Source organism: Sminthopsis crassicaudata, chromosome 2, assembly GCF_048593235.1.
Source record: "Sminthopsis crassicaudata isolate SCR6 chromosome 2, ASM4859323v1, whole genome shotgun sequence".
Lineage (NCBI taxonomy): Eukaryota > Metazoa > Chordata > Mammalia > Dasyuromorphia > Dasyuridae > Sminthopsis > Sminthopsis crassicaudata.
In genome coordinates this window covers 85,833,194-85,846,725 of record NC_133618.1, presented here as the reverse complement: position 1 = coordinate 85,846,725, position 13,532 = coordinate 85,833,194, and the positions used below count along the sequence as shown (strand labels likewise).

At 34.4% G+C, this 13,532-nt stretch overlaps 1 protein-coding gene across 1 annotated transcript in view; it reads right to left on the bottom strand.

The window, feature by feature from the left end:
* Positions 1 to 13,532, bottom strand: part of DYNC2LI1 (dynein cytoplasmic 2 light intermediate chain 1) — a 42,007-nt gene that overhangs the window by 13,525 nt on the left and 14,950 nt on the right. Inside the window, 5 exon segments of the mRNA XM_074286703.1 lie at positions 2,100 to 2,177; positions 2,735 to 2,803; positions 3,813 to 3,999; positions 10,602 to 10,690; positions 13,366 to 13,435. Of these exon segments, the coding sequence (XP_074142804.1) occupies positions 2,100 to 2,177; positions 2,735 to 2,803; positions 3,813 to 3,999; positions 10,602 to 10,690; positions 13,366 to 13,435 (493 nt within the window).

Here is a 13,532-nt window from a genome sequence, read left to right as displayed (position 1 = left end):
CTGCAGAGTGGGACTCACTGGGTCCAAGCACTCTGGTCATTGAAGCTTCTTATTCTCCTAAGGCCATGATCATCCCTACCCTGCTTAAGCCAGCCTATACTGGATTTTCAGACTCTGCCAATGGATCACAGCCTCTGGCAGCTTCTACCAACTAGAGAGATTCCAAATATGGCCTTGGCTTCCAAAGCCTAGGCCTGTTGCCCAGGTCCCATTCAGCCAATGATGCCTCATTATCAGGGAGTCAATCATTAAATAATGAATTCCTTGGCCATTAAAAAAGAAAGAACAGACTAAACAGGCTAAAATGTTATGCTGTTATTTTTCTCTAGGGAACATCTTGGAATCACTAGAAGCATCGCACATTTTTGCAAAAGCAAACTCTTCATCACATTCAACACTAGACTAGCTCTAGACTAGCTACCTGCAGGACACATCCAGGATCTGTGTGGACTGATGAACCAGCTCTAAGGTTGAAATAAAAACTGGAGAGGAGCTACAGATAAACAGAGTACATACATGGGAAACATGTATGTACTTTTTGCCAAAAAAGTTTTTCCTTCCAAAAGTGATATAAAAGATACTATCCATGAAATGTAGGATTGGAAAATGAAGCAAGCCATCTCCACAGCTAGGATGAATGAAAAATAGCTCACATACACATGTAGCCACATAATATTAAAAATAAAGAGGAAGGCTTCTAATAGATTGGGTGGTCCTTCTCTGAAAGATTTATGGGAGGGCATGAACAAGAATCACGCAGAAAGAAAAGAGTAAGTTTTGACTTCATGTTGATAAGTTCACTGAAAAGGGTCATTTTAGAAAGACATAGTAATGTCTTCCAGCAGATAGCCATTCATTCCCAACATTGAAAAAGAATGAGAGTTATTTTTTGATTGGAACTGTTAGTGTATTAGCTAGCAATATAAACCAAGAAATAGAGGATTTATTATGGTTCTTGCCTTGACCACTGGGTAATATTCACCTGTATCTATCTCAGTTTCAAGGGTATTTCATGGAAAGATGCATGTAAAGCATTCTGGTAATTTCATGCGTAAAGAAAAATTGCAAATTTTAGCTAAAATGTGATCTTTAAGAAAACGATTAAGATAAATGCTTAGAATAGAACAAAGTAAAAAAAAAACAAGTAAAGTGATTTTATTATTACAAATATCTTAAATACTACTTAACCCTTAATGCAGGGAATAGACATGGATATTAAAAGATCAGCTATTTAAAATACTCATTGAAAAGACAATATTAAAACACATTAAAAAATATATCACTTGCTCACTATAGAATGCCACCAGATTTTTTTCTGCACTAAAGAGTTTTAGGAAAATTTCCAGTGTGTCAAAACACTTAACAGGAAAGATAATGGCTCACAAACTCAGAAATATATATGGAGATATATGTTTAACATTTCAAAGTCTACTTGATAGTTTTAAAAATTATGCTTTAAGACTTAAAGCGCAGATACTATTTATACTGTATAATTTATACTTTCATAGACCCTCAAAACTACTGGGAGATAGGAAGTGAAAACATCATTCCCATTTGATGTACAAGAACACTGAGACTCAGAGAGAGCTGAAATGCCTCTTGTTGAGGCACACAGTTCTAAGCAGCAATGTTGGATCGTGGGCCCTGATCTAACTCTTGGGGGGTCCAGTGCTTCTTCCATGACTCCATTCTCCCTAAATAATGAAACCCAAGACTCATGGAATACTCCCAGGTTTACAGAGCACACTGCATTCATCTCATAAAATGGTTTGCAAACCACAAAGTTGTTACATAAAAGTTAGTTATCAGCCATTATTATTTTATTATTCATTATTATTATAGGATGAAGGAACATTCTTTTGGAAAAATGATTTTATGGACTTTTTTAAAAAGTGTTTTTAATATTTTCATTTTGAATGAATGTTTAAAATATTTTTTAACAATCCTAGAAATTAAGGATGGATAAAGCTTGCATTAAGAAATATATGTTAGATAGGAAATATATAAATGAAGTATATTTATAGAACTGCAAGAAACTCCCTGTTTTTCAGAACTTTGATTCAGCCCATTCTCCCAACCAGGAATAAGATTATACTAACCATCAATGAAGCTCCATAATAATGGGAAACAAACCGAAGTGTCTTGCAGATTATTTTTCTCTTCTCAGAATCAAAATCCTAAAGGAACATATATTCATAAATAGAAAAAAGTTATATGGATTAGATTCAAGGAGAAAAAAGACCACAATGGTTAAGCAGAGAATCCCAGCATCTCTTCTTCTTTGTTCTGGATTCTTAGATCCCTATTAACTTGACCCTCCTGCCACACAAATTCTTGCTCTAATTACCTTTAACAAGACATTAACAAGAATTCTCTTACATTTGTTTTCTCCAGCTCTCAGGTAAAGACAATTTATACCTAAGCATACATTTCCAGAATCTGAATGCTTCCAAAAAAAAGATGGTAGATGAATCTAATTTTTAACAACTTTAAAAATAAAATCCAGGAAATTGTGTGAAAATTTGAATTTTTTTTTGTCTTCTATCAAAGTAATTTGCCCCATCATAACTACTATTTTTGTGGTTCTTTACTCTTCCTTTTTCAGTAATGGATTCATAATTTATCAGTCTACCAGGGTTCTTTCTTATTTCTCTTATTTGCTCTTCTGGTATTTCTGCATAAACAGGCACACATAGCAAAACAAAACTGGAAATAGAAAAAATTAATTACTTACCTGAAAAATATCATATTTGCTTCCAATTATCACCAGAGGAATTGGAAATGGATCAATTAATTCACGATCCTATTAACAAAAAATTTTGTAGAATTCAATTCAATCTATCAAGTATTCATTGAGAACCTACTGTTTTCAGAAACAAAAGCAATCTAAAACTTGAGAAATGATAAGAAGTTAATTTGTATTTTCTTTTAAATTATGTTTTGTCCATAAGAAAGAATATAGATCAAAGTGACACTTTTCTCAAAACAGAATTCATATCAGTATTTGTTTATTGTTATATTTTTCAGATGTTAAAATAGGAAAACTTGATATTAACTATAAATTCAAAAATCCATTTTGTCCTCATTTCCTACATCAATTATCTATATATTTTTTCTCATTCTCCACATTTTCTTGTGAAACATTTCTTCTTGTGGGTTCCATTTTGCATTGTTATCATAGAATTTATACTCTGTAGATATGAACCTTATTAAATATATAAAACATGTACAACAAATATTTGCATTAGATATGGGCACTCTTAAATCTTCCAAAAGATTATGTTCACAATTGCATTTAAAGGACTTGTATTACCATCACTGCAACTTTATAATTTAATTAGTTGTCAGACTATCAAAAGACAGTGACTATGTGACAGACATCTGAATGAATGCAAAATATATAGTGGAGGTGAAGGCTGTTATAACTCCACTCCTTGCTTAAATCTGTACCTTCATCTAGTGTCTTGCCAGATGACTTTTGTACAGTCTAGTTTTTAATCTTTATTTTAAAGAGATTATAAAATCAATATCAAACTACTACGTTAAAACTCTATTTCTTTTGACTGCTGTAACATGCCATAACAATCACAGGAGATGTCTAACAAGAAGACATCAGGATTCTTTTTTAATTTCGTTTTTCTCTATTGAGATTTTATTTAGCTGGTATAATTTTCCAGTGAACAGATTCATCAGCATCCACAAGATTTCAAGACATATAAAAATCTAAAGAATTTGCTTGTGAGGTTCATGACTATTGTATTTAACTATGCTCAGGTTTAAGACTCAGGAAAAATCTCTAGAAAAAAACTTACTGGATGGTCCTTCTGCATATTACTCCACATCTTCTGCCTCATTTCAGAAGCTGCTTTAGCATTGGTCTTGCCCAATTTCACTATGAGTTTATCTACATGGGTTTTTGTGACTTGCAACAGACTTTCCATGGTTGGCCAAAGGTCATTGGGTTTTGAAAGATCCAAAACGAGTACTAAGGAAAATGTCCTAAAGAAGCAAAAAATGTTTATTTTTTTTTAAATCCCGAGACAATTCCCATTTCTAGAACTGACCATATTGAAATGTTCCCATAAAATATGCAACAGAATGTTGCCAAGAGGGGAAGCAGGAGGGAGTGGTAGGAGAGGAATCACAGATTATCCTAGTTATAAAACTCCACTTGGGGAAGGATCTGGTTGAATGAGGGTAATAGAAATTTAATTACTTTTTATCTTAATTTGCCCCAACATTTTCCTACATCATTATTAAAATAATGCTACTTTTTGAGTGATCGGAACCAACAGATGATTCCAATATTTCTCCCCTTGAAGCATCTCCTGGGTTGTAGACACCATTCCCTTTCCCCCTTTTCCTGAATTTTTTCATTCCCTTGTGAGCATGAGAAGGGACATGGCCTCTTTCCCTTTTTCTAGGTATTCCCTAAAGGTGGTAAACTTCTTAGGTTTTGTCTTAAGAAGTGGATTTACTAAGCACCACAAGATAGGAAGTGGAAATAGGAAGTTAAGAAGGAGTAAGGCTCTATAAATTGCAGCTGTTCTAGTTTTAGGGCTTAAATCACAAGAACCAACTATGCTGTACTCTTTCTTGGCTCCTCCCTATCCCCCTTTCACACCTCATTAATTCAATTCAACAAACAGTTATTAAACAATTACTATGTATTAGACCTGGTGCTAATGACATACATAGATAAGCATAGGGAGGAGTTGAAGGGGCAAAGAAGAGGAAGAGGAGGCAATGAAGGAAGAGGAGAGCATCCTTAAGTGGGGACTCTCCTCGATACTGGCTGTTTTAATTCTCTTGCTGTGACTCCAGCTTCCTCACTGCTTTAACAAAGGTATAAGTCTCAAGGAAGCCCAGGAATACCATCATTTGCATCAACAGACCAGTAGCTATAGACGTAGTCCACAGGCACACAGGTGGGAATGGGCCATAGCCCTCTAGTAAAGCTGCTATTGTGGAGTATGACAGGACCTTGGAAGTTCTGGGAGCCTACTGTGGGCTGCAGTTGGGCAGCTGTTCTCTGGGACTGAGAAGCAGGGGCAGTGCCCTGGTGAGCAGCTGTGTGCAGACTGAGATCATCAGAGGGAGTCTGTCATCTTATTTCTACTGCTGCTTCTGAGAATCTCATCTACAAAGAACTTTAAAATGTGCTATATTCCCAAATCCAGTCTGTTAACTGATGTTAGGGAGACTTGGGAAGTTCTGAACATGGACAAATTTCAGGATCCAACAATATGGTATTAGATATACTAGGTCAAGCTCTATTAAAAATTCAGAAGACTTCAAAGTACAGCCCAGAGATTCTTTCTGGATCTGACAGTTTAGGGCTTTCTTGTCTGGCAGGAGTGAGAAGCAAGCAGGGAATAAAATTTGAAAATGCATATTTTTTACCATGATTACAAATTTTAAAATACAAGAAACCAACCCAGCTTCTCCTCCTCCAATAAATGGTAGTTCCATCCCATAGGACCAGAACATAAAGTGCTTCAAATCGCCAGGTTAAGGTGTTTATGCCAAACACCTTAATAAATTCTGAACTGAATTGAAATATAGCAAAATATTTCATACTGTAAATATATTTAAAAAAAAAAAAAAAGCTCTATGAAGATGCCAGCCTAATGCTTTTGTAGAGATGGGAATGATGGGTGTGGCATGTTGCATATCACATTAAGTTTTGTGATGCTCCTTAACTTTACTAAGCTTTCCCCTTTCTTTGTTATTATAAGGGAAATGGGGAAGACACCACTGTATCTCAGGGTGAAATGGAAGGGGAGGGGAGAGAGAGACCCTGGGGAATGCAGGTGATATAATAAAAAAGATGGAAATAAGAACTCTTTCTTTTTTTTTTTTTAAGAACTATTGAGGCTATATTAAAAAAAAATCCATCAAGCTGCAGCCAACCCAGCAAGGAGTCTGAAATAGACTGGTAGATAGTCAGATAAGAGACCCACAATCTGGCATAAGCTGCCCAAGCTTACACTATATTTCCAGAGTCTTCGAGAACCCAAAGCCATCCCAACATGGAGAATCCATTATTCCAGAGCAGGCAATCTTTAGTGGAGGATTGGTTACAAGAAAAACAACCTAGTGAAAATGTTTTTGAATGGCAGATATTGTTTTCAACACATTAAAATGACCAATTTTTCTTTTTTTAAAAATTTCTTAAATTAAATCCAAGTAATTAAATTTAAACAAATTTAAGTTTCAAAAACCTTCAATCAGTAGTATGCCTTTTTGCTGCATAATTGGCTTTGAGTTCACAAGATTTTGATATATATTTAATTGTGAAATCATACATTTTAACATTAAACACGAAGCATAATTTTGGCAAACGATTTTTCTAATTCTACCCTACCAGGTTCAATGCAGTTTAAATCAGGCACATTCCCAAGACTCTGAACCATTTTCATTTCCATTTCTTAGATAAATACCTTAACCTTTTGTACCAAATGGCCTGGTTCAAGGTCCTAAAATAACCAAAATGTTAAACTTTTATATCAGTAGACAAAAGACATCAGAAGTTCTTTTTAAAACCATGAAGCAAAGAAGGGAATGTGGGAAAACTGAGACACAAATGCATTATTAGTGGAGTTGTGAATCTGATAGAATTCTTCTGGAGAGCAATTTGGAAATATACTCAAAGGGCTATAAATTGTTCTGCATTCCAAATTCTTTGACACAACAACACTATGGCTCATCATACCTCAAAGAGATCAAAGAAAAAAGAAAAGGACCTATATGTACAAAAATATTTGTAGTAGTTTTTTTTGTGGTGGTAAAGAATTAAAAATTGAGGAGATGTCCATCAACTGGTGAATAGCTAAACAAGTTGTAATATATGATTATGATGGAATACTACTCTTTTTTATAAAGCTTTTTATTTTCAAAACATATGCATGGATAATGTGACAACATTGATCCTTGCATAGCCTTATGTTTCAGATTTTCTCCTCCTCCCCACCCCTTCCCCTAGATGGCAAGCAATTCAATATATGTTAAACATGTTAAAATATATGTTAAATCCAATATGTATAAACATATTTATACAATTCTCTTGCTGCACAAGAGAAATCAAGTCAAAAAAAGGAAAGTAAATAAGAAAACAAAATGTAAGCGAACAACAACAAAAAGAGTGAGAATATTATGTTGTGATTCACATTTAGTTTCTACAGTCTTTTCTCTGGATGTAGATGGCTCTCTTCATCACAAGATCATTGGAACTGAGCTCAATCATCTCATTGCTATAAAGAGTTCCATTCATCAGAACTGGTCGTCATATAATATTGATGTTGTCGTGTACAATGATCTCCTGGTTCTGCTCATTTCACTCAGCATCAGTTCATTTAAGTCTCTCTAGGCCTCTCTGAAATCATCCTGCTGATTATTTCTTACAGAACAATAATATTCCATAACATTCATATGCTAGAACTTATTCTCTAATTGATGGGCATCCATTCAATTTCCAGTTCTTTGCCACTACAAAGAGGGCTGCCACAAACATTTTTGCACATGTGGGTCTCTTTCCCTTCTTTAAGATCTCTTTGGAATATAATCCCAGTAGAAACACTGTTGGGTCAAAGAGTATGCAAGGTTTAGTAACTTTTTGAGCATAGTTCCAAATTGCTCTCCAGAATGGTTAGATTCTTTCACAACTCCACCAACAATGTGTCAGTGTCCCAGTTTTCCCACAATCTCCCCAATATTCATCATTATCTTTTCCTGTCATCTTAGCCAAACTGAAAGGTGTGTTGTGCTATCTCAGAGTTGTTTTAGGTTGAATTTCTCTTATCAATAGTGACTTAGAGCACCTTCTCATATTAGAAATAGTTTAATTTCTTCATCTGAAAATTTGTCTGTTCATATCCTTTGACTACTTATCAGTTGTATAATGGCTTGGATTCTTATAAATTTAGTCAATTCTCTAAATATTTTAGAAATGAGACCCTTAAAGTAAAAATTATTTTCCAATTTATTGCTTCCCTTCTGATCTTATTTGCATTAATTTTGTTTGTACAAAAACTTTTTAACTTAATTTAATCAAAATTGTCTATCTGATATTCAATTATGAGTTCCAGTTCTTCTCTGGACACAATGGAATACTATTCTGCTATAAGAAATGATGAGAACACTGTTAGAAAAACATATTAGACTTACATGAACTGATGCAAAGTGAAATGACAGAACCAGGAGAACATTGTATACAATAACAGCAGTATAATACAATGCTCAATTGTGAATGACAGCTATTCTCAGCAATACAATGATTCAAAGCAATTCTGAATTATTTATGATGAAAATGCTTTCCATCTCAAGAAAGAACTGATATAGTCTGAATGCAGATTGAAACATACTTTTTAAATTATTATTATTATTATTCTGTTTGCATTTTCTTTTTCATTTGGCTAATATGTAAATTTTTCCATGACTGTACCTGTATAATCTACATAAAATTGTGTGTCTTTTCAAGGAGTGGAAAAGGCAGAGAGGAACAGAATTTAGAATTTCTAAAAAGAAATGTTAAATTTTTTTTTTTTTTTACAAATGATAAGAGAAAAAGCCCCAAATTAAAACAAAACAAAACAAAACAAAACAAGAAAGCAAACATTCTATTACAAATGGCTCATGTCTCTGGAATGTATCTAGAGTTGATTTATGATTGACTATTTATTTATAAGATAAGTTGTATCAGTAAAAACTTGGCAAGCTTATTTCTCAAATTGGACCCTATCCAGTACAAGAAATCAATGTTGCTAAGCTGATTCTGGCCACAAAAAACCTTTGAAAAGTTTGTAAATCAAATCTATCAATCAACAAGCATCTATTATGCACTTACTACATGCCCAATACCATAAATACAAAAAAAAGAAAAAAAATTAGTATCTATCCTCAAAGAACTTAAACATGGAATACTGCATACAATGTCAGATTTTGCCTCAGATGTGTCTTTGATAGGAGAGGCCATATATATAAAGATATATGTGAGTAATGTTGTTGCTCAGTCATTTTTCAGACATGTCCAACTCTTCATGACCCCTTTTGGAGTTTTCTTGGCAAAGATATTGGAGGGTTTGCTACTTCCTTCTCCAGCTTATTTCACAGATGAAGGACTAAGGCAAATATGATTAAGCGACTTGCCCAGAATGATACAACTACAAATTGTCTGAGCCCAGTAATCTCTTCCCTGCACATTTACATGCCCATATATGCAGATGCACTGATCTATAAGAACTATCTCTGAGTAGATCAAAGTTAGCTTTTGAGGGAGAGGCAGGAGACAGAAGGCCAGAGATTCTAAAAGGGAAAGTCAGATAAGAAAAGCATTCCAGACCCTGGAGAGTAGCAGGTAACAAGGTGTGCAGACAAGAGTGAGAACATGGTGTGTGAGGAACAACCACTGGGCCTTTATGTCTGTGCAATAAAAAGGATGAGAGGGAGCAAAGTGTAAGAATTATGAAAAGATAGAAAGAAGTCAGGTTTCAAACAACTAAGCAGAAGAGTTTGCATTTAAACCCTGAGATACAGTGGAATTCACTGAATGAAGGGGTGGATAGAAGGGTGGATAGTCAGACCACATTAAAAAATCCCATTAGCAGCAACCTGGAAGTAGGAATGGTGTGAAGTAGATCTGAAATGATTGCACCTGCACTTGTCCAAGCAGGAGGTGGTGAGGGTCTAAACTAGTAGAACAGAACAGGGACACCTCATTACATACAAATAAGAAAGTGGGATTTCCAATCATCTTGGAAACTAGAAGCATATATAGGACTCAACTGGGTCAGAATGTAAGAATCAGATGATCCGGACAATCTGGCTGTCTACATGGCCAAATTCACCAGATAAGAGTTCAAATTCCACTGCTGTGTTTGTATAGATATATGGCTCATGATGGTAGCTACAGTTCATACTGATGATGATAATGCGGTTTTTGAAAACTTATTTTTGTTGGCTAGGATGAATTTCAAAAGACAGTGAGAGATGCCCCATCTCATCTGACCAACATATGGCAATGATTTTCAGGGAACACAACCACAATCACAAGTGGCTTTGGACAGTTTTGTTTTTAAAACTGTCAGCAAATAAATAAAACTCCCCTAGCCTCAACCTCCCAGAGACTGCCTTCTCTTGCTTGACACTATTTTTGTCCAAGCTATGATCATTTAAAAGCCAAGGTCTACAAATTCTAGCTAAGGCCAGAGCCCAGAGGGCTGAGCTGGTTCACCATGGGTTTAGATTTGGAAAATGAGATGTTTTCAAATTAATCTGTAAAATTTCCCCTTTGTATGGTTTGACATGTTGTTCTGTTTCATGGGCTTACTTACACATAAGCAACATTAGCCATTTTGAACTTCCTTATTTAACATATACTGTCAACAAGGAAGTACCAACATGCAGCAAATACAAAATACATATTATAGTGAAAATTGTTTACAAAAATGATATACATATGTCAGTTTTATAAGCAATTATGTATATAAATATATTTTATATATATATACATATATAAAATAGATGTTCTCTGTGAGCCCTAAGGATTTACTGACCGTTACTCTCTCAGACCAACTCTTATGTCATATAAATGGCTCACTTACCTCAAAGTCTCATTTGTTATTGGGATGGTGATTAAGTCCAACAAAGAGGTTCCTCCACCCAGTTCCCAAAAATGAGCAATGTCTTTAGGCTGGAAAGAAAGGGAAAATTTCCTACATGTTATTACTAAAGTTTCATTTCTCAAAAACACAGAAATGCTTTTAGTGCTTCATAACATACCAACCAATAACAATTCCATATAGAAATCAACAAATTAAATCCTTTTCTGGGAACAAACTTTGGCTCCTCTATCTTCTCTAGATCCCTGTTTATTCTAATTTCAAAGACATCAAAACCTCAATCTTATGGAGAATCTACAGGGTAAGGATGAAAAATTAAATACTATACATATGCATATAAATGCCTAGGACACGATATGTGTTCAAGAAAAAATTCTCTACATTTTACTTTAAAATGAGATAATTATCTTGTGAAAACATCCAGAAACATATATAGGGAACTAAAAGGATAATGCAGGAATAATAATAACCAAAGCAGGGGGAGGAAAAGGAAGGATATAAAAAAGGATGCCAGTCTCCGAAGAACCCCTCCTTCCAAGGTTTTCCCTGCTCAATTCCTCTTGTACCTTCTCCCTTAGGATCACTATATGTACATAAAGACATACAGATGCAGTGTCTAAGGAAGGGAAACTGGAAGACAAGCACTTGACACAATGGATTTTAGAGTGCAGAACATGATATGGGAGCCTGTACCTCACTGAATTACCGTGAGGATAAAATGAGTAAAGGCTTTTGCAGCTGGCTGGTCCAGTGGGTAGGGTCTGGAACAGGAAGATCCATGTGCAAATATGACCTTAGACAACTACTGTATCTGGGCAAGTCACATGACCTGTTTGCCTCAGTTTCCCCAACTATAAAATGGGGTTAATAATGTTAACTACTTCCCAGGTACATTGTGAGAATCAAATGAGATAATAATTGTAAAGTGTTTAGTACAGTGCCTGGTATATAGTAGGGATCATATAAATAATGTTGTTGTTGTTATTATTGCTATATGAATCTCAGGAATATTTGGAAGGACTGGGCTGCACACAGTGGATTCAAACAAGGAAAAGAACTGATGAGCTCCCCAGAAAGTGAAGGGAGAGGAAGAGAAAAAGAGGGAAAAGATTAGGAGGGGAAAAAAACAGATTAACCACTTGCAAAATGCAACTGATTTTTGTTTTTCAAACAAATTTTAAATTTTTTAATAATTTTGACATGAACTTTATTTACTTGAAAACTACAAAAATATAGTTTAAAATAAATTTTATCTTTGGTAAAAACTATATCTGGCTATTTAACTTTTTGTAATTAAAGAATAAATCATTTAAAATACACCTTTTACCATAATAACAAAAATTTATACCCCAATTTTCCAAGCTGCTACTTTCTTCCTAAAAAAGCAAGATTTAATAAACAATCAATGCAGGGAAACTGTGACTGCATGCTATCAAATGAAGCTGCCTGTCACGTATCAAAAAACAGAAACTGATATCCATATAAAGAGAAAAATAATTAGAAATTCTCAGTTCATGGCACAAGTTCACAAGCCATTATTTATAACTGTGTATATACTGAACATAAAATAAAATTTCATTTTGGTAAGAATGAAAATATATGTTCTTAATAAGTAATTCTTTGGTTGATTAGTGATAACTGACCATTTTATATATCAAGATTATTTTCTTTGAAATAAAAACAAATGACAATAACACCAAGACAGACAAAAATATATCCAACACTGCTGCTTGCCCTTAATAATTTGTACCAGCTTCTCTGCCCCTTTCTCCAAACCTGGGAAGCTAGATAAGAACAACCAATATAAGCCTTTATGAGTCAATTAATATTTTGGGTAAAGGCTGATGATTACTGATGCTATTTTTATAAGCATTTCCATTACTATTACTCTTCTCTCCCCACCCCTCCAGATTCTGCACCAATAACTCCTCATTTATTCTATTCTGCTGTTTGTATCTAATTACAGATTGAAAAAGGACTTTTCTCTTTTTACTCATTGGAAAACATCATTTAATTTACTATTTGCTATGCAAAATCTTAAAATTCTTCCCCATACTTAAACATATGATTTAAGACTCAAGACACTCAGGTCAAAAAAGATGATCTGATGATTCTTGTAAGTTATACATCTCAGATTTTCCCCACATATTTATACATTTTTTCTTAGGCTTTTCCTCCAGGTTATTTTCCTTGATCCTGAGTTGTTCCTAGCACTTTATCACCAAATACTTACAGCAAGGGAAAACAAAAGATCTACATAAAATAAGAGTTTTATTACTGACTTTGGTATCTGACACTTGAAATGCAAATTTTTATATTTTTATGTATACAGCACATTTTTATAAATATAACCAGCTCACATGAACTGTTCCGTTAGCAATTCCTTTGGGAGACAGATGATAATTCACAATAATTTTCTCATTTGTGGGAAAGAGTCATACTAGACCAAAGAAATCCTTTATATGTCAGAGAAATATATGATCAAATTACCAAATGAATTTGATCTTCATAGTCAAGACACAATAAAGCAGAAACTAAAATAGTTTCCCAGCCTCCAATGGCTGCCTCCCAGCCGCGGTGTAACAGAAGCCAACATAAAACATGTACCAGAAACACTAGAATATGCAATTAGCATTCTTCATATAAATTTCTGTTGACAGACTGACAATAAGAACGACACTGGAAAAAGAAAGTCACTGTGATCATTGCTTTGTCAACTGACAGAGTCATTTTGAAGGACACTTACTGTGTTATGTCCCTTTGCTCTTCTTCCATAAGTATACTCCAAAGCTAAGGTTGGTTTTGGTGGCTCATCTCTGTTCAACAAAGACAGGATGGGTTACATCTAAACATGGACCAGATTCTAATGTAATCATTCATTTTTACCATGTTTTTTCTGGAAGCTTTAATCAA